This window comes from Struthio camelus, chromosome 10, assembly GCF_040807025.1.
Source record: "Struthio camelus isolate bStrCam1 chromosome 10, bStrCam1.hap1, whole genome shotgun sequence".
NCBI lineage: Eukaryota > Metazoa > Chordata > Aves > Struthioniformes > Struthionidae > Struthio > Struthio camelus.
The window spans coordinates 5,112,347-5,136,582 of NC_090951.1; the positions used below are offsets into that span (position 1 = coordinate 5,112,347).

Sequence of the window (24,236 nt, forward strand, 5' to 3'; positions counted from 1 at the left end):
GGTTTTTTAAAAAAAAAAAAAAAAAAGAAAAAAAAGAATGAGGCCAGCAGGCTCTTTGGATTGCATTTCCTTAGAGATTTGACATCCTTCTTTCCTCTCAATTACCAGAACAGCAGCAAGACACATTTCATAAAAGTCTAGTTTGCACCTGCTAAACATCCTCTGGCTCAGAAGAAATTGGGGAGCTCATAGGAGCTGTTCTGGAATCAGTGGCCTTTCGCAAGAACAAACTCGCAGGGTTCTCCCAAAGGGAAAGGATGCTCCGTGCCTGAGGAGCTAAGCAGGCTGAGAATTTTCTATCATGCTTTCTGGTCTTAGGATGTTTCAAATTTATTTGTGTAATGGAAGGAAGCAGAGAGCCGAGAGTGGGTCTTTTCAGAAACAAAGTGAAAGCTGAATGACTTATGGGGATGAGTAATATCTCAGTCTATTCTCTCTCTCTTTTTTTTTTTTCCCAGACAATTTTCCAGATTGCATGAAAACGCACCTTAAAAAACTTCTTTTGCGTTGAGGTTTCCTTTGAAACTAAATGTAATAACAAAAAAAATAGACTCCTCAGCAAAAGCCTAAAGCAGCAGAAAAATCACCTGTCGGGCTAATGAAGATGACTGCATGGTCATCTCCATGCTGCCTACAGTCCCCGCTTCCATGCTGCCTACAGACCCCACTTCCACTCCTTTAAAGCTCTGTGATTCACCCCAAATCCCATATTAATTAGTGTGTTGTATAGTTTAATTGCACAGTGCTAACTTTTTTTCCCAATGAACTGAGCTTTTAATGAGTATTCACTATTTGAACATCAAATTAAGAAAAATAAAGCGGCTCCTGCTGTTCTGTGTGCGTGTGTGTAGTGAAACACATTACCTTAGTCGTGTGTGAGTGTGTGTGTATATGTGGGCACACACTTTTTTTTTTTTTTTAAAACAGCAGGCCTTGAAGGTATGGGAGGTAGCACCACGCCAAGGTTGCTCTCTGGAGCTAGTGCTGTGACTCCTCTGCACAGGACCCAGAATGAGCCATTTTCAAACGGGTTAAGGCAGATTTCTCCATTAGTGACGATGGTAAAACTTGCCAGGCATCATGACTGCTCTAGTTCCTACATGCTGTAGCTAACAGTCACCGCTCAAACATGGGCCTTTTACTGTACTGAAAAGTCCAAGTCTTCGCTTTAGTCTCACAGTCCCCAGACAAGAGTTATTCTTATCACTGCACTGCATCGTTTCTGTTGTGCTCAGTCTCCTACGCTCGTCACGACCACCGTGCAAATTAAGTGTCCCTGACCTTGGGCTTTTCTCTTCTGCAATCCAATCTATGAAAAGCTGAATATTAGTTAACTGGGGCACCTCTTGTCTGGCAGTTTTGCTGTTTTGCTTAATATAAAGGATGATGGCAGTTAAGTTACCTTGGAGATACAGGACACATTTCGGTATATGTTAGCTCATGACGGCTTTAACAAAAGAATTGGTTTACATTTATATAATCAATTTATCACTCCGAAGGGGGGAAAGTTCCAGCTCTTGGGCTCCTGACGTTTTAGCGATGCCAGTAGCAGTTAGGTGTTCGAGGGCCACCAAAGGTTAACTCCCTCGGTACTCGCCAAGTCAATAATACATGCTGTAACCCTGAGGCAGGTTATAATCCCTGTTTTATGGGTACTTGGAAGGTGTCTTGCAGCCCTGTTGCTCTAGTACAGCTGATCAAATAGCACAAAGACTGAGACACAGCTGATGTGATGGTTTATTTATTTATTTGTGTACAAAAAAGAGGCTGTTTGAGTTGCTGACATTTCCAAACACAGGCTAGCCTCGTTATCTTGCACTGTCCCTCACAGATCAGTAACGGCGAGGGTGGCAAGATAACGGGAACGGCAAAACCAGCCCAGTACAAAATTTGTTCCCTGGTGGCTGCTGGCCCAAAGCGAGATAACGCGTGTAAACAACAAAGGACATATTTATAAAAGCCAAAAGTTAGTGACATAAAGATTTAGTCCAGCTGTGTGCATGCACTGTCTACTTAGGGTTTATTAGCCTTCTATTAAAATTATATATGTGCTCACTTTGGAAAGCCAACACTATGAGAAGTTTTTTTTTTTTTTTAATGCACTAAGAAAAGCTGCTGATGAACATCCCCCACCCTAAATCAACTACTCCAGTATTGTAACTCTATTGCAGAGCATTGTTTGCAAGCAGTTTATTAATTATACATGTCCAGCTATAGTTTTTTCATACTGATTTTTTTTTTTTTTCAGTGTGCCATAAACAAGTCCCGTAAATGCTTTTGCTGTTCTTGCACTGGAAGCTTAGTCACAAAAAACATATATCTAGTGCAGCAAAGATGATGGGTGTCCCACAACTGCACATGGCAACAGTGAGTTACGAGTTGAGCCATACATTATAAAACATACCATCACGTAATGCTGAAGCGCACCGGACTGTAGTGACTTACTCGCTGCTCTACCTGCAGGCCCAGCGAAGGTCACCGTACGCCGGAGGGGGCTGAGAGCCGTCCAGCCAGAGGCGTGGTGCTTGAGGAAGAGCATCCCGGCAGTTTTTAGCAGCAGGCCCGATGACCCTTGCTTTGTTTCTGCAGGTAGGAAGTTTGTCCTGAGGCCAGAAGGGGCTGTTCTGGTTTCTTATTGCAGCAGAAATATGTAACAGGATTGAACTGTGCAAAGTTACAGAGCACCCGTAGACTGCGCACCAGAAGGTGGGGTGTTAGATGATACATGAGAAGGTTGAAAGGGCAAGGTAAAAACTTCTACCTGACTAAAAACCATTCAGCATTTGCTGTCTCTGTTAACATGTCCTTGCTTATGATTGTACTATTTCAAACACCTCTTTTAAGATAAAAAGCACAGCGTTAGCTTAGGACAATGATCTCAACTGAGACCAAAGGAAGTGACGCTTTTTGCTGCAGCTTTTGGGTAATGACCTTTTGCTCAATTACACTACAAGTTTCGCGTGCGCTGTTTCATCCTCTACTTATTATGGACCACATGAAAAGCCCCCTTTAGTTTCAAAGTCTGCTAAAGCGTAGGCAAAAGCTGCAAAGTACAAGCCTATGGAGGTGACTCTCAGGGAAAGTAAGCTGCTGTGGATTGTGCTTAAATGCTTCCTTCTGGTGCTGCCCTCCCTCCCCCAGCTTCCTCTAGTCTCAGATGTAGTAAAAGAGTTGGGTTTTGTTTTTTTTTTTCCCCCCAGAGCTATTTTGTACGCATCTCTGACACTTTAGATAACTGCCTAGAAGATCTAAAAACCAACTTGCAGGCATTTCAGAAAGTCGACAGGCTCTGGCTTCATGCTGGAGAAGGCATGCCCTGGCGCAAAGGCAATGATGTATAGTGCTACGGTGCAAATTCCCCCAAGACCTGCATGCTCCCACTCCTTTTGGTCTCTCTTCTGGCCTGGATTCCAGGCTCCTGCTCATTATTGCACCTACTAGGCCCTTCTCCAACATCCAGGAGTAGCTGGCAGCACTAAAGTGCATACAGTCACCCCACTTCTGATTCATAAATACAGGCTGTGAGAGATCAGTCAAAAACAGAAAAGTAGCAGCTTACAGACCTCATGCCCTGCTACTAGGAGAGCAGCATGCTGTGGTGAGATGCCCCACCAGTAGAGCCTGCACTTCTGGTGCAGGAGGGCACTCATGCGGTGGAAGCTCATGGGCGCAACCTGGCCCAGCGGCTTGAAGGAAATAAGGGCTCTAAATTTTGGCTTAAGTGTCTATGAGTCAGGGCAACAAAAAGCAGCCCACATCTGCATGCACACTTGGGTAGAGATGCTTCCCCAGGATTTCAGCACCGTGCAAGAGCATGTCAAAGCTATGACCGTAGCGTATGACAGTACTTGCTGTTAAAAGCCATTGTAATCAGCCATGACATCGGTGGCTACTACAGGCTGACAGAAAGGCGGTCCCGTCGCTCCCCAGAATGGGCCTTGCTGATTGACATGCGTTCATCCTTTTTCCACGTTATATACAAGATGCCTTTTTTTTGTGTGTGTGGATATCTCTTCTCTGTAAGCTGAGCTGATGGTGGTAGGTGAGGAAGGTGAACAGGTGAAGCAGAAGGGAAGCACAACAGAAATCCATTAGAGCCTCTGCATACAATCCAGCACAGGGACAGCTGACCGGGATTTGGCTCAGTGCAACTCTTTGTAATGAGAGTGGGACTTTAGAAAGTAAATCAATCACTGCTGTTACCTGAATAGATACCAAATAATCGGCTGCTGCTTTCTTGTGTAGTCAAACCTCATTTACCTCAATAACCTGGTTCTTGCCCTAAAACCATGGCCTGATGATGGTCATGAGGCCGCAATTTATCTCTTTTATTTAGAGCAATGTGGGAGGTGCTCCTGCATTTAGCTCAGGCTATTGCAGCTCTTCCACAGGCTCAAGGTCATTTTGCAGTCCTCTACGCCTGTTGAATTGTTTCAGGAAGGTCTACACCCAGACAAAAGGTTAAAAGCCCATACATCCTTTATTTGAGCATTTCACAAATAAATTACAAGTTTCTTTTCAACCACATCATAAATCAAAACGTTTATTTACACCTCAGAAACAGCAAGCAATTCAGCAACTAGGGCCCAAAGGAACGATTAACTGGAAAGGTGGCTGAATTAAGTATCTCTAAAATCAAACAAAATATTTTCATCCTTGTTTGAATTAAAAAAAAATTAAAAAAAAACCTGGGCGAAAACTTACAGCCATAGTGTTCATTATGGGGCAAAAATAATTTTACAGGAAGCTTCTGTTTGAAATGGCAGTACCAACACAGCTTGTTTGTACTGAATTCACCGTCATGGTGCAACAGACATGCTCTCATTCTGCAGGTAGGGTGTGTATGCACATACACATACAGTCTGTCTTTAGACTACATTCATTTATCCTCAAATCATAAAATATAGTTAATTATTGATGCAAAAGGGTAGTGTAACATTCAAGGGATGGATAGAGCTTTCCCAAATAGCTGTCCTGCTGAAAGTGCAGCGATGCAGAATTCTGGCTATACCCCCTTCCCCTTCTACTACTGATGACCTGCTGATACATAGACGACTAAAAATGAATCTGTAAACAATTACGCATATCTTCAAATGATATAAATTGTGTTAAGAGGGGACAGCTAAAGGTAGCATAAATACAACATGAGAATTTGAATAAGCTTGGGGCTGTTTGTTTGTTTCTCTTAATCATCAGATTGATTTGGCACACACAACCTATGACTTTCCCTAACTCCTGTATTCAGCTGTAATTCATGAAATTAAACGGCTTATTCCAAGTCCTCATGTTGTATTAGTCTCCCTCCATCTGCATATATTATATATATATTTATATATGTATGTGTATATCTCTATATATCTACATATATACACACACATAGCAATTGTGCAAGTAGTAACTTTCCACTGAGAATGTATGAGTGTTTCCATTCCATTTGGACAAATATAAATCAACTAGAATACCTTGATGCTTGGTTAGATAAAATAGTGTAGGCAATGGGCTATGTGTTTTACACAGTAAAATAGTCAGATATATTTACTTTAAACAAAATATCTATAATAATAGTTACTACTGAAGTACTTTGCAGGTTAACTCTGAAGAGTATAGATCACAGAGTTATTAGAGAAAAAACCGACTTTTTTTTTTTTGGTCACCATTGGACAGTGTCTCTCAGACAAGGAAGTTTCTAGAGACACAGTAAGGGGAAGAGAGGATCATGGAGTTTTGACCTAGACATGGTATTCTCAAGTTGATGTGACTCTCTTTAATGCCACTTATCTTGTGTTCCTTTTTTTTTTTTTTTAAATGAGGCATTATTAAACCACTCAGAAAGAAACTTGGCCTTTAGACAAGTGGTGATGTAAAATGATTTGTGTACAAAATTCTGCCGTGTCTCAAGTGCATTGGTAGCAATTGAGAAGAAAATTGGCTATTTTTCAATGTTTCAGAAAGAATGTCACACGAAGGAAAGACTAATGATGAAAAAGTTGTGACTATAACATAGGTCTTTTCCTTTTATAATGATAAAACATTTAAGCTAGATCCCTATGAACTGAAGGTAAGTCCGTAATTTAATAGAGGAAGTTTGTATTATAGTTATCCCTAACTTAAATGACTACGCAAGAGACTAGGAAGAATTATTTGACTAGAGGCCACAGCCATTTAAATAAAGGTTAAACAGAATTGTACTAGGTACCTTAGAGACAAGATAAAGTGGTCAGTGACGGAAGCGAGTCATCTTCGGGCAGCATCTAGGCTGTAGTTTTTCTCTGTATGCCACAAAAGACAGACTTTCAGTAACACATAAGTAAGTACTCAACAATCTTGTGACAAATGTTGCTGCTTTAGTGTTCACAGCAGACCAGTGAAAACAATATGTGGGAAGTTTAAATGAAAAATTTCATCCAAATATGACTGAATTTCAAACAATTTCAGTAGCGGAGTTGTTCTTTGATTCATAGCAGTGCAAATGAGGTGAAGATAGGGCTCAGCAAGTGTATTAGCCAGTGTTTCACTGTTACCTAATTTTCCTTGATATCTACTAGGAAATTCAGCTGGTTTCTCTTTGTTTTAATCCTCAGACCTACAGTTACTGAACAAAATGTACATTAATAAATGCACATAGGCATATTGCAAGCACACACACATGAGGTGTACAGACAGGCGTTCAATTAGCAAGTACACCACCAATGATACTTTTACCTTGCTAATAAAACTCCTCTTAGTGATTAACTAACTTAATTGTTATACCCAGTTTGTGTTTTAAGAGCAGATATGTTTTCAAATGAAATGATTTTTTTTAGCAAGTTTAATGCATGTTACAAAATGAAAAAAAAAAAATCAAAAAATTCACTGCTTTTCTGACTGTAGACAGTATGATATGCCTAGAAACATAGACTGAAATAAATGTTGTAGTGCAAAAAAGCTAGGTAGAAATAAGTGCTATGTTATAAAAAACAGCAAGCTATGGCTGAACAAACATTAAACATAATTAACTATTTTAAAAAAACTGTAATCATCTTCTCTGCTTTTTCATGATGTTGTGAAAGACTAATAAATTATGGTAGCTCCTTTGTTTCAGGAAAGGGGCACCGTTTTTTTCTGAGCCTGAGCTGCCACTCTTATCCGGGTAAGAAAACTCCATGTACTCCTCGCTTGTACAGTGTTACGGGACATGGCACGGTCTCTTGTTGGAAGGGGTCGTTCTCAGGGACAGAGAGGGAGAAACACTAACATGGCAGCTTCATTTTTTTTTTCTATGTATGCTCACACGGTTCAGTGATTAGCTCAGCCTGAAGCTAGCGAGACATGTAATAATAGCTGGGAGGCTTTAATTTGGCTGTGGAAATAAAGTGATAAAGGTGAATGAAGGCTTTGATATGTCTTGGTTCAGTTTCAACCATCATATTGACCCTTCTATGTGTCAAAAGAGTGATCTCTTGTCTTGGACACAAACGGGTAGGAAGCTGGCCTTCCCGCTGTTATTGCAGGAATTTTGTGGCTGCCCGTGGAATGACCCACCAAATGCAATGTGAGCCTTGATTTAAACTGGCAAAGGGCAGCTTTATGGGGTACTTGATACAAGTGGCACTCATATCAGTGCTGTCTTTCCAGAGATTGACTAGATGGAGGAAGAAGGCAAGTAGACGATCACTATTTATGTGGGAGGATGTGGTCATTTCTTTTATTCAAGGTAGAGCATAGGTGCAATTCATCTTTGGGTGCATTTGGCTGTGTTCATTAAATATTTATGCTGTTAAGCCTTTGTTGATTTTTTTTTGCTTTAGCGAACTTTGCATGGAAACTATTCTTCAAAACACATGATTGTTGATGATAAAGCAGCAGCAGCATGTGACAATTACAAGGTGTAGGGCAGAGCAAGAGAACTAGAAGCATGCCCATGTTAATGTTTGCGACCAGGCACTTCCCACTTGAATGCCTGTGGCTGCCTAGCAGCCCGCTCCTGCAGCCCCTGCTCAGCTGAAACCGCCACTAACCTCCACGTACCACTTGGGCAATTCAAACACCTTGAGCAAGCTGTGAGCAGATCAAGGTCCTTGGGAGATTTCACTTGGTCAGGGCTGCAGGAGCTAAGCTGGAAGAGAAAAATAGGTATCAAGGCAGCTTATATCTTACTAAGAAAGCTACAAAATTAGGAAAGTTCTCAACAATTTTTTTTTTTTAAACCTTTGTCACCATTGTTGTTATTCCTTTTGATTAAAAAAAGGACCTGTTGTCATAATTGGTACAATACAGGAAGAGAAAAGCTATTGTACAGCAATTTTTAACCACCAACACACATTTAATATCTAGTGTAGCACTATGGAAAACTAAATGTATGTTCAGATTTATTTTTTTTTTAAATGCTTCCAAAAAGCTCTACTATTGAAACATATATGTGATGTGGAAGATATGCTCGTAATCTCACTGTAGTAAAGACAACATACAGTATGACTCTTAAGTAAGTACTGTAAAAATGCTAACTAAAGAATGCAGCTGCAAAGTTCTATTGCATAAGGAAGCTTTCTTGTTTCAACTTTAAATAAGCAATTTTATTAAAATATTCTAAGACACTTACCTTACCCTAGTTACTGGCAAGCTCTAATAAAAGCCACAGTCTGTCACTAGTATACTTTCTGTGTTAATTTTATAAAAATTTGGTGTGAGCGCTGATGGATCATTTACAATTTATTAACAAGATGATCATCTCGATACAGTTAGAAGGTTTTCTTCGCCTTGCATGCTCACAGAATTAAAAAAAAGGATTCATATTCATGTGTAACGAACACCCCTTCCCCCCCGCCCCCCCATGTCTGCAAACAAGTGTGGTAACTTTACACACACAAGGAAATGCTCTTGTTACTCTTAACTGGAAACTGTGTGTACATGTGTATGTATGTATTCTATATATATATATATATATATATTCAAAACAAACTATATATATATGTATATATAATGTGTCTGAATATATTCATATAACAGGGCAGCTGTTTTCCCTCCTTGCACTTATGCATGTAATGATAGCTGCACAGAGGCTGAGAGAGAGAGAGACGGTGCTTCGGCAAGGAGCACGGAGGATGCTGGCTTCAGCCCCTTTACCAAAAATGAAATAAAGTCAGGCCCAGCATGTCCGTTGTTTTAAAATAATAATAACAACAACCCAGCCCGCGCTGGCCTCCTGCTTTGCGGCAAACCGGAGCGCCGCGCAACGCTTCTGCTGGGCGTTGAGGAACGACCTCCCCGTCGGCCACGAGCCCTGGGGCCTCGCGTTCGACGCGCCCTCGCCGCAGCGGCTGTTTCGGGCTCTCTGCTTTTGGCCGGGCTGTGAACAGCGAACACAAGAGGTTGTAGCCATGCCGGAAGGGGTACAATTCATCGGGGGGCTGCGCTACTCTGCTCTGGCCTTTGCCGTGCTCCAGCTGGACGCTTTCAGGAAGCTAAACCTGTCGTATAACTTCTCTCTCTATATAAATATATATATATACATACACTCATACATATACAAATACCAACCCACAGACAAAATATTTTCTGAACAGTTGAATAGCAACAAGTCAACAGATAGAAAAAAAAAAAAAAAGAAAAAAGAAAAATGGAGTCATTCTGTTTTCTGCTCCCCCACGGTCGGGTTTAGATGGCATGGTCTTTTAACACCCAGTGAAAACTCGCATCAGCCTTGCGTCTTGTAAGAGAAATCCATTAATAAATGAAAGTAAGGGCAGAAGCTGTCAAACACCGATGGATAGTCGGACAGATTAAAGTGAGGTTGCAAATTAAACTGGATCTGGAGCAACTGCGGCCTAGTAGTGAAGAACAGTAACTGTAAACTGCAATCTTCCGATCTGGCGGTTTCCTTTTCTCGTTGCCATGGCAACTCGGTAGGACAGCTTCAAATGTCAGGAGTCCTTACAGACCTAAACGGTGGGAAACGCGTGTCGTTATTACTACGCAGATCACAGTGTCTTTTATTTATTTATTTTTGTCTCCTCTGCCCTTGCTCTCTACCCACGTTGCTGCTTGAGCGGGTGCGCGTTACTCAGTAACGCAGCGTGGTTCAGCCAGGTCCTGACGCAATTATTTGCGCAGACGGGCACCTGCGGGAAGAAACCCCAAAATGGCACCCCGGGGGGGCATTCAGCGCCCTTTGCGGTGCGAGTCCGGAGGAGACAGCGCAGAGGGCTGGGCACAAGGTTGGGGCCAGGAGCCACGTCGCCTCTCCGTCACTTACGCTGGGGCGAGGGGACATGTTAAAAAAACGCCAGCGAGTCGCTCCTCAGCTGGCGCACGCGCTGAATAGCGACGACAGAGCAAGCAGACACTATCTATCTGCGTTTAAATATCATAGTCCATTAATGCCTCGTAGTTTGTGGCTAGAGCATGGGCTACAACAGCTGGCATAGCCTATTAATGTTAATACAAAAATAAAAATCTTACCTTCACTATCTAGCCTTAAAAAAAAGAAAAAAGAAAGACAGACAGACGTGGAGGTGCCATACCTTTGAGTCTTCCCCTTTCTGAGGGACACCCTCATAATACAAAGGCAGCAGAGAAACTCAAGAGAGCAGAGGCGATTAGGAGCTGCCCTAACATCGTTTGTAGTTAATGGGCTCCTTTCCTCCAATTTTACTTGGCACTCGCTAAACTGTAACCGTTCAGCGTCACAATAAAAAACATAAAGGAACGGCAAGGCTAAAATTAGCAAAACATAGCGCTATTTGGAGATCGGCAAAGTGCTCGTGTGGGTTTGGTGCTGACCTGGCCCCGTGTAGCTCAAGTCCTGACCTTACGGTGTTGGGGCACCAAAAGGACCATGCTGGTACAGGGCCCTCGACCCCCCCCCCCAACGGGGCGACAACTGCAGTGCCAAAACACAAAGATGCAAGTCAAACACGCACGTCAAAACAGAGACGCATTCAAGAAACATGTTTGTCTAATACATATCACAGTTGTACTCTTAAATGATGAAGCGCCTCTAATTTTGTCACAACGCCAAAGATAGACGTGCAACAGACACAGTAACACAATGGTCGTCATTAAAGGTGAGCTTATGCTATTATTTGCTTTTTTTTTTTTTTTAGTTATCTACTTTTCTTTTTCTGTGAATCAAGTTTAACATGACCTTAATAATATTTATTTTACTCTGTTGTTATTATTTTCGTATTATTTGAGATCACTTCAATGTTACATTCTTCCACCTAGGGGTCTATCCTGGTAGGCAATGGCACAAGGCCAGCACCTGGACCACGTGCAGCAGCTTGCTCTTCCCCTCCAGCATGACCTCAATGCTGTTAACGAAGGTAAGTGCCGAAAACTAAGCAAGCACAAGAATCCATAGAGGGACCGATGGATGGGGCTTAGCCATTAGCTGAGTATACAGCTTTGTGTATAACCTTCCTGCAAGGTTTTGTTTAGCTGGCCCAGACACTTTCCACATAAGTTTTCAGTTCATGATGGCATTGCTATTATTTGCAAGGACTTTGCCTGAAACTGAATGTGCTCCATCACGGCGGTCATCAGGTCATCAAGCTTGAAAAAAAGCCAATGGCACAGCTCAAAGTGAGGGTAACCTGGTAGCCATTGAAACAAAAGCAGCTTTTAATTAGCAAAAGGTACGCTCTCCTGAAAATAATTTCCAGTCCAAAACTGCTTGACCTGGGGAAAGTAGCATGCTATTTAAGGAAAACACACACACAGAGGAATATACAAATACGTAGAGGAACTTTGTGAGCATGGCTGCCAAAGTCTGTCCACATTTGGAATAGGGATTCCACATTTGGAATAGGGATTCCAGCTAGGACTAACTTCTCATAGGCAACTTGATTTCCTGGGGCAACAAAAAGCAAAAGTTCAGGACTTCGATCCCACAGGACAGCTGCAAAATAGCATTTCCAAGTAGCAATGACGCTTAGTCCCATTAAGGGGCATGTGTTCAAGCCTGACACAAAGGAAATAATGCTAGTTTTTGACTCAGCAAAGCTACTCTGTCAGCGATCCGTGGAGGTCCCCTTGCTAAGGAGGATCACTTGTATATGATGAACAAACAGCAGCTGTAGCATTGAGTTTCTGTATAATCTATAGGCTGAAGCTTCACCAGAGGAAACTATCATCAGTACAAAATTTATAAATACCACACAAATTTGGGGAAGTAATGACTGGTTCACCCACAGCTTGTAAACAAAAGGCTACATACGTTGATTTATCTGGCAGACCTGAAGAAAAGCGTGTATATTTTACATGATATTAACAGCTATAACGAACGTTAGTACCCTGTCTCACCCCCCACACACCTTGCCTTTCCTGAGTAAACTGTATATTAGTACTTGTTAGTTCAGCTTTAATTTTCAGTATGTTTCCCCCTGTGCTAGCTTTTTCTCTGCCGAAGGCCAGCGCCTCTTGCACAACAGACACGTGCGTTGGGTCTTGGGACTGTGACCTCCCAGCCCCCTTCTCGCCGGCCACACGGAGCCCGGTGGCACGCGCTGTGCTCTGCCCAGGCTTCGCTTCTGCCGAAATCGCCTCTCCACCCCATCCACACTGACCCGTCAGCTGCCTCGGGCGCATTCAATCACATGCCTGGACATCCTCCCCTTGGCTCCCATCTCCTCCTGTGACTTTCCTGATCACTCTTCTAGCATACCCTTCTGCCTCATTCCCTCCATCCCAGGTTTCTGTGGGGGAGCCTTCTTTTTTTTCCCTCCACTATGATTTTTTCCCCCTTCTCTGTGTGTATCATTTATACATGTTCTACACTCACTTCTGTGCTGATGCTCCACGGATCTCACTCGCTCTAGCTGCTTTTCCAACCGGACTAAAATTTTGACCTCTAGCTCCGATATCCTTTCAGTGTCCAGCTGTCAGCTCAGCACAGCTAAAACAGAGCTCGCTCTTAAAGCTTTCCCCTAAAGCACTCCCTTTTATTCCTGTTATTGATTGCTCTGGACAACACTGGCACTGCATCAGATATTCAGGCCTAAAAGCTGAGACAAACTGGAGACCGTTTTTGTCATGGAACCTCCTCTCCAGGCCAGTAGAGTCAGTTGGGCTATGTCTTAATCTAGAGGATTCTGGGGATTTGTTTTGTTTTCATTTTTTTCCCCTTCTTCCTCTCTCCTCTCATCATCCCAAAGGTTTTTTCTTAACCATTCAAACAGCTAAAACTCCTATCCCATTTTTCAATACCTTTTCACAGCCCATGACAAATTCAGGCTCCTGCGCTTGTACCCCTCCAGCGTTCTGCTGTAAAGAGCATTTTCCTACCTTGTCTCTCTGACACCTCTGTTACTGTAAATCTTTCATGGTCCCTTCCCTACTGCACATACCTTCTGTCTTCACTTCCCTGTGTTCTTCATTATTGCTGCATGGCCTGTTTTTCCCCTCTCATGCACAGACCATGATTCCAACTTCCACTGACATGTTTTCAATGAAATCTCTTTGGACTTTACCCAAGCTAGCCCATGTAACAGGAGCTGCTTCCTGTAAGCATCCATAAAACTTTCTTTCCTTAACATCATTTTTTTGCTGACACACCTACACAAATCTTGACATTGACTATGTCATAATTCTGCCTTTTCAATTTATTTAGTCCCTGGATTGTTCTGTCTTCTTTTCTATATATAGACTGGGAACTCTCTGGAGCAAGTGCTGCCTTACTGTCTTTCTCTTCCTGCCTAGGTCAGCTGCTTTCTTTTAATTTTACTGACTGAAATACTCCATAATAAGAGGAAAAGCAAATAAAGGGCAAAGTCCTGGAAGTCTGACAGTTAAGCTGAAGCCAGAAACAGCTGATTCAAACCCGGAGTTACTAGATCCCCTGTGTCATGGGACTTGACTAGGGAGGGGATGTGGTTTGATGATGCTGACAGGGAAAGCTGGTCGAAAGGAGGGCTGGGCCTGAGAATCTGCCTGACAAGCATGGCAGTCAAGATTGGGTTTGGCTTACTTGCTCACATAGTAGAAAATTAGAAATATTAGCGCACCCTTGCAATACAAAGGCAAGGAAGAACATGGTTGTTCCACTGGTTCTGGGGACCACACATGTGATGTACTGGGTTTTGATGTGAGCACAAGCTGCTGATAGCTGATTTCCCTCTATCTTTTCATGGCCGTGCTTTGCTCTTCATTTCACAGCAACTTCCAGCTCAGCTGTCTAATTTCTGTAGATAAATATCTTTGGTAGTTCATACAGGAATATTTGAGACTAGATCTGTCTTGCTCACAAAGGTGTGATGCAAAATTGTTTTTGTCCACCAGAGAAGTCAGTCTAACTTTTAGTTTCTGTGGTAGATAAAGTAAGTAGGTTCATCATTCTAAATTTATTTTTCTAAAAATACCCTAATAAAGTCATTAATGTGTGCTATGGCACAAGCATTCTGGCCAGTGACTCTTAATATAAAATATGCAGAAATCATAAACAACTGAAGTATGGTGCAGAAACAACAACCACGTAAACGTGAGAAGATCTACTGAAATCAACTGCTCTAGTTTAAGTAATCTGATCAAACATCTGGTCAGCATTCAAAATTTCTCTGCTCTCCCAGCTGGATTTCCACTGTTCATTATTGTTTTCTGTAGGGGAACAATGTTTTTTGTTTGTTTTTTTTTTTTTTTAAATTCTTGCCATAATGAAAGACCAAATAAAAACTACACAAACTGCCAAATTATCAGTCTACTCTATTTGAGGCCCATCTCTAAGAGGCCAGCCTAGAGATTGCTGGATTCAAGAACAGCTGTTTATTCACCTACTTCAGTGGGGTTTTTTTTTTTGATTCCGTTCTAGTGTATTTTAAATTACATGTGCCTTAAAGTTTGCAGTTGGCAACAGCACATAAAAACTAGTAGTACTTTAGGAATCCTATGAGTATAAAAATTGCAAATAACATGTCCAGAGAGCACATTTGCTGGTCCACGCTAACTATCTCTTTTAGAAAGTTAAGGCTAATCCTTTAGATTTAGAATCCTTTAGATTCAGGTTTAGAGCTGAACACTAATCATTATGCCTAATAATTATCTTATTTTCTTAGTATGAGATGTAAAGAACAACACTGTCTCTACAGAGGGTCACAGCAGTCAAGAAGTATTGCACCAGTGTTGTTTTAAATAGGGTTTCTGTCTATCTACAATGAAAAATTTGCTGCATGCAGCTGCAGGCATGAGAGCCACAAAGGCAGCACATGCATCGCTGTTATACTGCCAGCGGTCCCCCCCCTCACCATCCCTTAAGAGTACCTGGGGAATGCAAAAACAGCGTAAAGCAAACATAGCTACATATAACTACTTTTCTCCTGAAATCACTCTCACTGAAGTCTCTAATGTGATCTGCACCATTTTTATATCACAATTCTCTGTTCTACCTCTTCTAGACCCAAGAGAAACATTCAGCCACATTCCTTGAAAGAAAGTGGCGAAATAGTGAAAAATAATAGTGCAATAGGCAGGGTTGTTGTTGCATGCTTGCGCTGTGAATTATTACCATTATGGTTAACGAGTCTCAGGTAAGGAGGCATGCCTCATTATCATACTCAGATGGGAGTCTTTTGCCATTAATACTTCGGCTCTGGAAGATCATGTTTGCCTTTGCTGGTCAAAAAACAGACAAACACTGGACAATTTTATCTGTATATAAGGTAATAATGGTATGGAGTGTAATAATGTTATAGAAATACAGGTCTAAATATGCAATTTAAGGTAGGGAGATTCATGATGTAGAAACCTTAGTGGAACAATTGCCCCTTTCTACTCCCACTAAAGTCTATCAGTGGTGTTGTGTTTGTGTTGAACTGTGCCTCGCAAAGCAGCTGAAGTCAGTGGCAAACAGAATTGCCATCTAGTCTTTGGGTTTTGGACACTGAATTGTTTTGGACAAGGAGCAAACCATCTAGTACAGACTATGGGTCTATGCTATTGATGTCTTCAATGACTATAGCCACCTCTTTGTCTCACAGCAGGCCAATTTAAGGATTATTCCTTATGCCGATTCATGTGATACAAGAAAAATGGGGGGGAAAAAATACACATAATTCTTTAAGATCAAGATTTCATAATGCTCCGTCTTAGGAAAAAGATAACTTATCGCATGCAACCTCTTTCACCATGGTTCAGGTTACTGACAGCTCATATTTCAGCAAAACCCATCTAATCAGCTAGTAAACAATCTTATTTGCAAGAAGTACTGCTTCTATTGATCTCCGAAAGTGCTTTGACACTTCCAGGCATTCTAGCTTTACCTGTTGCAGCTTCAGCAGCCTTAGCTTTCTCTGAACCTGTTTGTATTTTTTGCGACTTAATTGCTTATTTATTTTAAAGAAACAGAACTGGATTCAGTAATTCAAAGAAACTTGTTAATCAGCCTTTGAAAGATGTATTCCTTATGAGGCCAAACTCACCCCCATCATTCAGACTATGCCACTTCAATTACAGTTAAAACCTCATGAAAATTAAAAGCATTTAAGTTTCATGCCGACCTTCTGTACAGGAATGAAGTTTGCCCAAGATGCACGCCTCCTCTAATTCTCATTTAACATTGAGTAAGAGAGTTAACACAGCTGGAGTTTGGAGCTCAACTCATGCATGCTCCATTTCCTTCAGATTTCCTTCAATTACCTTCTCATCAGAAATATTACATTAATCTTTGCCCAATTAAAAACTTACATTACATCATGGACTTTACTGAAACTTCAGTAATGTTAAAGGGGTAATGGGGAAATGGCAGAAGCGATCAGAACCACGTTTCCGATTAGGCAGTTAGTTAACGGAAAGGAAAGAAATACCTGAATGTTGATTAGGTACGAAGTTATCAGCGTAGCCTTACATAGAACTTAAAAGAATATGGTCTTCCTGTACATCGCTGGTTGATTTGCAATGGGTAGTTTTCAACACCAGAAGTGTTACTGGGTTTGCATCATATATCTATAAATTATGATGCTTTGTATAGTTGGGTAAAATAATCATTTAACAGCTGGGTTCTCCTGCAGCCTCTTAATTGGTCCAAAGCCTTGTCTGTGCTTTGCTGCAAGTGCCAGATTCTTGAAATTGCTTATTTTGACTATCCTCATTTTGTCTTCTCAAAAGAGATTGGCATTTTTTCCACCTAGAAATCTCACTAAACTTGAAAGGCTGAAACAGCTGTCCTCAGACAGATACCACATTTGCTTACTCCGGCAATTAAGAAATCCATTTTTAGTATCATAAATAGCAGTAGGTATGCCTGTGGCTACAGCAAGTTAGTGATGTCACTAAACAGTAATAACATTGTAGAAAATTTTATAAGGCAGACAGAAGTAAATGAGTTTATCCTGAAAATTCTCAGCTTATCATATATAATTTGTTTCCCATTTATGTTAGCAAATGATTTCAAAGTTCTTAATGATAGGCAAAATACAGTTTGCATTAGTCCTTTATGTGTGAAATGAATGTCTTCTAATTCTACCCAAAGCTCCAGTAAGCTCTCATATATCAATGTCAATATTTAACTTTAGGAGCTAAAATGCCGGTATGTGCTGTGCCTTTGGCCAAAGCCGGCAAGGCAGTGGAGAAACGTGCCAGTCCAAACAGATCAGCTTCGCAGGGGGAGAGACTGCTTTGGCTGAAGGCGTTTTCAACGGGTACCTGTTTGATACCAGCAGATGATATTACCAAGCCTTCATCTCACACTGCTAACTTATTTATATAAGACTATACAGGCAGGTCTGGAACAGCACTGATTTACACTCGATCACTCTTACTCTCAACTTCTGGCAGGAGCCTTGCTCGCTGTTGAATCCATGTTTCTGCTTCTCTTCTTCCTCCTCTTGTACCCACATTGCCTCACTATTTAGCGGGCAGTTCTCATGAAGTGCAAAACGTATGTGTGTGTAAGAAATACTGTCCGAGAGGGAAGTTCATCAAATCAACTAAAGGACTAGCTATGTTTGCTTAGAAATTCAGAAACACTTACCCAGTATTCACTGCAGAGCTACGTTTATGTAATAAAGCCTTGTCTAACAAAATTTATGTTTAAGTATTTGAAGTCTCTTGGGGGGGTGTAATTTCTAGAATAAAGCAGCTAAGATGTTCCAGATCTTTTTTTTTTAATTGATATTAATTGTAGCTGAACACTTTCCTGGAGCAATGTCACCTTAGTTTCACCGAAAGAAAATAAATGCTTCCTTTCTTTTCCACTTCTTCTAAAACAAAACTATTAGAGGTGACTGTCTGAAACCTTCAAGTAGTTTCTCCTGCTCTAATCTGATAAAGTCAGCTGAAAACATTCAGCAACTGAAATGAATATGCACATTTTTGAAGTGGTAGGACTGAACAAATCTCTTAAATTTGTGTATATGTGTGCGTGTTGAAAATGAAAAGCATTAAAAGCAACAGCTTTTAAAGCAACATATAATTGCTTAAGCAGTCAAATATCATGTTCTACAGCAGTACAGCTTAGTTTACTGTCAATCTTGAATAAGCAGAATATGAACATAATTAGTCCAGGGACCTTTGGATCTGTAGGCATACTAATGCCAATTTGAAAAAATAAAGTTACAGTTTTTTACTGAAAAAAAGTTTGAAAACACTGTTATTCAGAAAGAGTAAAAATTAGAGAAAAGTAATACACTCAGAAGCCATGGAAGATGAACAGTCAGTTGGAAATTTCAGAAGTTTGGCTATGCCAACAGCAACCTGACTTTATTTCAAAATTTTCAAAGACAAACCCATGAGCATGCCCAGGCTCACGTAAGTACCAACCAATGCCATACACAAGTTAGGTGTCCGAGTAAAGCAGGGCTTTAAGATATAGGTCTGAAATACTCCAAACCTCAATGGCATCTTCAAAGGCTTAATTATAAGCTGTCTGCTAGAGGAACAAGAGCAACATCATTTAATCTCTAGGCTCAATCAAATTTCCCTTGCTCATCTTGAATATCAGTATCATATCCAAATCTGAGTAGCAAGCTATTTGCATCCAGAACAACATATTTTACAAAGAAATATTAAGTTATTTTGAGGTACTCAGAGTGCATCTCTACTACAGTGGTGAACTATCAAAGGACAGAGATATTTAGTAATAAATAAACAAATAAATAACAATAATGTATAGTGGCCATTAATGTCAGAAGAAGAGTCTGAAGTGGCCACTTACTCAGTTCTAGTTTTCAGTCATATCCCGCTCCAGAACAATTCAGATAACTGTCTTAGAGTTATATATTCATCTGACCTTAAACAGTTGTTCAGAAGAGAAATACAAAATACTATTTATCAACAATGTGATTGCTGAGAAAAGGAACACATAAAACGTTCATTTGAATTCACACCACTGGATAGTCTATCAACCATTTCATGTCTACAGACTGACCAGCAGGAGCAATATTGCAAATCTTTGAGAAGTAGCTGTACTGCTTGGTTACATTTTCCCTCTTTGCAGTCTGAACACGTATCTTCTAAACTGTTGCATCTTTTCACTGTCTGTACTTCTGGAACACATATGGATGGTTTAAACTGCATGTAAAAGGCCCTTTTTCTATCTAATTGACTCAATAAAATTTAGTGTCATTAAGTAAGTATATTTTAAATATGCTTATGTCCAAATTGAGGGTATTTCTATTTGTTATGTTTATATGACTAGGTCTATAAACATCCTGCCTGCAATCATGTACTTACATATGGACTTCTGTGCTATTTCAAGCCCTGTTAACTTTAGGTGGGCTCCCAAAGCCAACTGCACAACAAATTGTAGAATCAAGGACAGCTGCTATTAGTAGTACTAAGCTTCTTCATGTGATTTTTTTGTGGTTGTTTTGTTTTTTTTAAAGCTCAGGTCTAAATGAAACACAGAAGCTAGAAGACCAGACAGAGATCAGTGTTACAGCCAAGATTCAAACTGAGACCGTCCGGACCTGAATGCAATCCCTTAACACCCAAAGCATCCTTCTGTCCCTAGAGTCTAATCAACCAAAAACTTAAGCAGCCCATTAACAATGGTATTTTTCCTCCTAAACGCATTAGAGACTGTATATATATTCACTGATAACATAGCAGTAAAAACAATAACATTAATATAGACAAAAGCAGCTGTAATAAAGTAAGTATTGCAGTAATGCTGGCTATTGCTGTTGTTATTATTAGCTTTAGTGAGTCAGATTTACATCACTGGAACTCACTAAACGTCAGTATTTCCACTAAACAGCAACGAAGTAGCATCATTAGTTACAAGTTTCTGTATCCATATGATATCTGCTCTAATACGAGAGCAGAACTTAAATTAGGATAGTTCAAAACAACTTTCACAGCAAAACTGTCTTCAGCTTGGTAGTTTTTGAAATTCTGACCAACACAGTGATATTTTACTTCTTAGAAATGTGAAAATTTGGGGGGAACAAACTTTCCTAAACTTTCCTAATAAAATTGTTTTTTTTTTGATCTTCATTAAATGTCACTCTTCTGCAGAGTAGAGGATTGCTGTAGAGGATTAAAATATGCCAAAACAACCTAAAAGAACAGCATATGTATCTATATCTGTTATTAATCAATGTCAACCCTTGTGAATGGTTGGCCTGAAGTCTCCTCTTTGGAACTGTATGGAATAGGAACAAATTTTTTTCTTTTTGGAGAAGAAGAAAAAAAAATCCCACTGTAAAAACTAAATACAAGCAGAACAGAGCAGATACAAAACTGCATTACATGATTGTCTCAAACTAAACAAAGCCAAGTAAATCACAGAAAAGGCTGAAAATTGTGAATCTGCAGGTAACAAATCTACACTGCTAAATGAAAAGAGCAATGAGCTTAGAGGTCTTTTCCATTTGAAACTTCCTATGCTTTGTCCGAGTTGCATGCCATTCCAGAATGCACCACTTCAGTCTTCAGCCATTTCATGTTCCTGCCCAACACAGGGTATCCAAGAGATGCAGATGCTTCCCTTGCTTTGAAATATGAACTACGTGAGAGTTAGCTCTGCAGTTTTAACCCAGGCTGTTTATGTTCAGGTAAATTCAAATCTGCCGCTTAATAGTATTCGAATGTTTGCAGTGGTTCAATACCCAACATGTACTTTGCAAGGAAAACAAAATAATTTCTCTATTAACCCTGCAGCTGCATCCTCAAGTGTGTGTGGGGGGGAGTTATGACTGGGGAAGGGAGGCATTTCGACAGGAAGTTATTAATGGGAAGTTTAATTCAAGGATATCTTTAAGGCTTATTTGCAATCGCAGCACTGACATCTGTGAGAGTCTATGTTTCTCAGCACACCTGAGACCTTTCACACTTGATAAATTAATTTCCAAGTAGGGACCTTCAGCTCATATAGTTTCTTCATAGCAATCTTCCCCCTCTCATCCCACACATACACACCCTTTACTTTCTGTCCATAATAATGGAATATTTTACTTATTTAGGCTCAAGTAAACTTAAAACTTCATAGTCCACTGGCCAGGTTAACAAAACAACACAAAACAAAAAGTAAAGTGTTTCTTGTCATTCGTTAACAGTCAACTAAGGTATCAGATTTGGTTCTTCAGCACGACATGTTTAAGGCCTAGTCTTCTTCTTACAAGGGAATTTAAGTAAAATATTATTGCTAGTGTGAGTGACCTTCTAATGGAATCACTCTGAATTCTACTTGTTCCGGACATGACTAATGTGCCTTTGGTTCTTATTTTAGTCCCTTGTTTCGATACATTTGAGTCTTAGTCTTAGAATGTAAGAGGAATTATGAAATGCAATTATCATTCTGTGATTATATAATTAAGTGAAATAACTATTGCAAAATCGAATTCAAGTACTCCTTTAAATAACAATATGAATAATTTGTAAATGATATAAAACCCAGTCCTGCCAGCTACATGAGTTATTGTCTGGTCTCCCATAAGGCTGGGGCAGTTTTTGTTGCTGACTTCATTACAATAATATCAACAAATTTGTTTTTATCTTGGTCTTCCTTTGAACTATTAGGAAACAACCAGAAAAATTTGGAAGACATTCAAATGTTTCCCAGTCACTTCTCTGTAACTCACGTCCTACAAGTCTTTTGATGCATATCTCTGATTTCGCTTGTTGAGATCAAGTTCCTCGTGGAAACTCACTCTACCCTGGCATTGCCAAAGGACAAAAAACCAGCTCTGCCAAACCCGATACTTCTTGAAAAGAGATTGCTGTTAAATGTTTGTGAAACATATTTATAGTGATTTATTGCAAAATTGATGGTACTTGAATAAAATTTGCAAGGACAGCTATTCTCCCTTTTCTGTTCATTCAGTACCTAAATGAAACAGCAGCTGACAGTTTGTAGGTTGCAATTATGGGTGATTTTCTCTCTCTCTGTCTAGTCATTATGGAATTTTGTAGATGCTCTCTTACTAAAAATGTCTAGGAGACTTGCAGTACAAAGAAACTTGCTAATAAATTTACTGGTCATGAGCCCTGTACACAGCTGCGTTCACTCTGAACAAAGATGTTTTAGCTGAGTCAGTTAAAAGCACGAAGAGACAGTTAAGAGACAAGAGAGCAGCAAGGGACAACCTGGATTAACTCAGGCCCAGTACCAGCCATGCTCCCTATTATACTCTCTCCTTCTCCTACTTTTTCCCACTCTTCCTTGGTAACTGATTTCTGTGGTCCTTCTCTCTGACTAGAAACCCAGATCTGTTTTCTGATCTCTTTCCTCGACCTGAGTTACTAATTCTAGACTAAATCTGAGCAATTTGGTCCTACCTTGTCTCCATGCACGGAGAAGAAAAGCTGAGAGAGGACAATCTGCCACTGTGCTAGGTCACTTCCTTAACTTTGACAGTGACAGGCTATCTCTGTTAATGATGGATAAAATTGAATATTCCTTCCAATATTTGCTACCATTAACTATAACAACTTTGGACAGTTCTGTTCCTGTCCACCACATACCACTGGGAATCACTGAAGTCAAGCTGGCAAGGTAATAAGCTTGTGAGGCTAAGCACGAATTACGCAGACATGCCCCTTGTTAAAAATCAACTCTGTATTCACCACCTTTTAATTCCACCAAACATCTTATTGTTTTGTTGTGAAATAACAGCAGTGGATCCATAGAGCTTGACAGCTGGCATTTGCTACTTCTAGCAGACAAGAATCCCGGATTTTTCTTGTTCTAAGTTTATCTACCTTTCCAAGGGCTTCTGGGCAACTCTATACTCGCTATCCCATTATCTCTCAGTATACTGAACACAGTAGGACAGCTACAGAATAGGTGAAACTGCTGCTTTTTGCATGCATTACAGTTTTAATCAGGCTCTTCAGTTCTGTGCTCAGACACTTCAGAAATCTGCCACATATGACTTCTTCTGTGACTTACAAAAGAGGCACATATTCTAAGTATAGATAATAATTGCACCATTTAAATGATAATACCACGATGTTTTGTATGAAGGGGAGATCCATGCAGGGCATTTTTATCATGAACAGCTCTTTCACAGGGCTATCTAACCTTATGCCACACGTCAAATACAAAAATAAATACTTTGGCATCAATAGCAAAGTTCATTTGACTGAAGGATTTACCTCCTAGGAACAAGAGCCTCGTAAAACAAACACTGGGAGCAAAGCGAGCCACGTAAGGGCTTTTTCAAAAATTAAACCCATAACTTGCCACTAGAAATGGGATATTTCATCTGTTCAATAAGCACTAAAGTTCTCTTTGTTTTTATGGCATCGTAATCTTTGATTACTCTGATAAATATTTGGACTATACAAAACATTGTGATGGAACTAATCGCAGTTATAAAAGAACTATGTGTGAAAATGAATTGGGAATGCAATGATATCAGCACATTTTAGGAAAGTTCAAATACAGAACCACATGAATTTAATTGGCTCCTGGCCTCATTCTTTTATGTCTCATATAGTTATTTACACCTGGGGAAAGGGGTTATGGAAGTTATTATGCTAGCTGGCTTTGCATAAGCAGGAATAAATAAATACCTGTACTGGACAACATGATACCAGCCTCCCTTTGTGGAACTGGTTGGATCAGAAACACATAACTGAATAGTAGCAAATATTGGCCAAAACCTGTATGTGGTCCTGTGTTGAGGATTAAGTCTCTGCATGCTGAAGCCTATCTGTCGAATTCATGCTCTCACTCACAACTGTGCATACAGAAGTCTCTGTCCAGGAAAGGGAGATCTTTCCTTCCCTTCAACTCTGCTGGTGTTTCCCCTGGTTTTTGTGCTATTGCTTGGCCAGCAGACTGAAAAGACTGCCCTGGCAGATTACGTGAGTATCGCTTGTGCTAG

The 24,236-nt window shown here is 40.3% G+C and overlaps 1 protein-coding gene across 1 annotated transcript in view; it reads right to left on the reverse strand.

The window, feature by feature from the left end:
- Positions 1–4,461: 4,461 nt before the first annotated feature.
- Positions 4,462–24,236, reverse strand: part of CDH13 (cadherin 13) — a 505,047-nt gene continuing 485,272 nt past the window's right edge. The window contains exon 14 of the mRNA XM_009682913.2: positions 4,462–9,917. Within this exon, the coding sequence (XP_009681208.1) occupies positions 9,910–9,917 (8 nt within the window). The 3' untranslated portion in view covers positions 4,462–9,909. The remainder of the gene's footprint in view (positions 9,918–24,236) is intronic.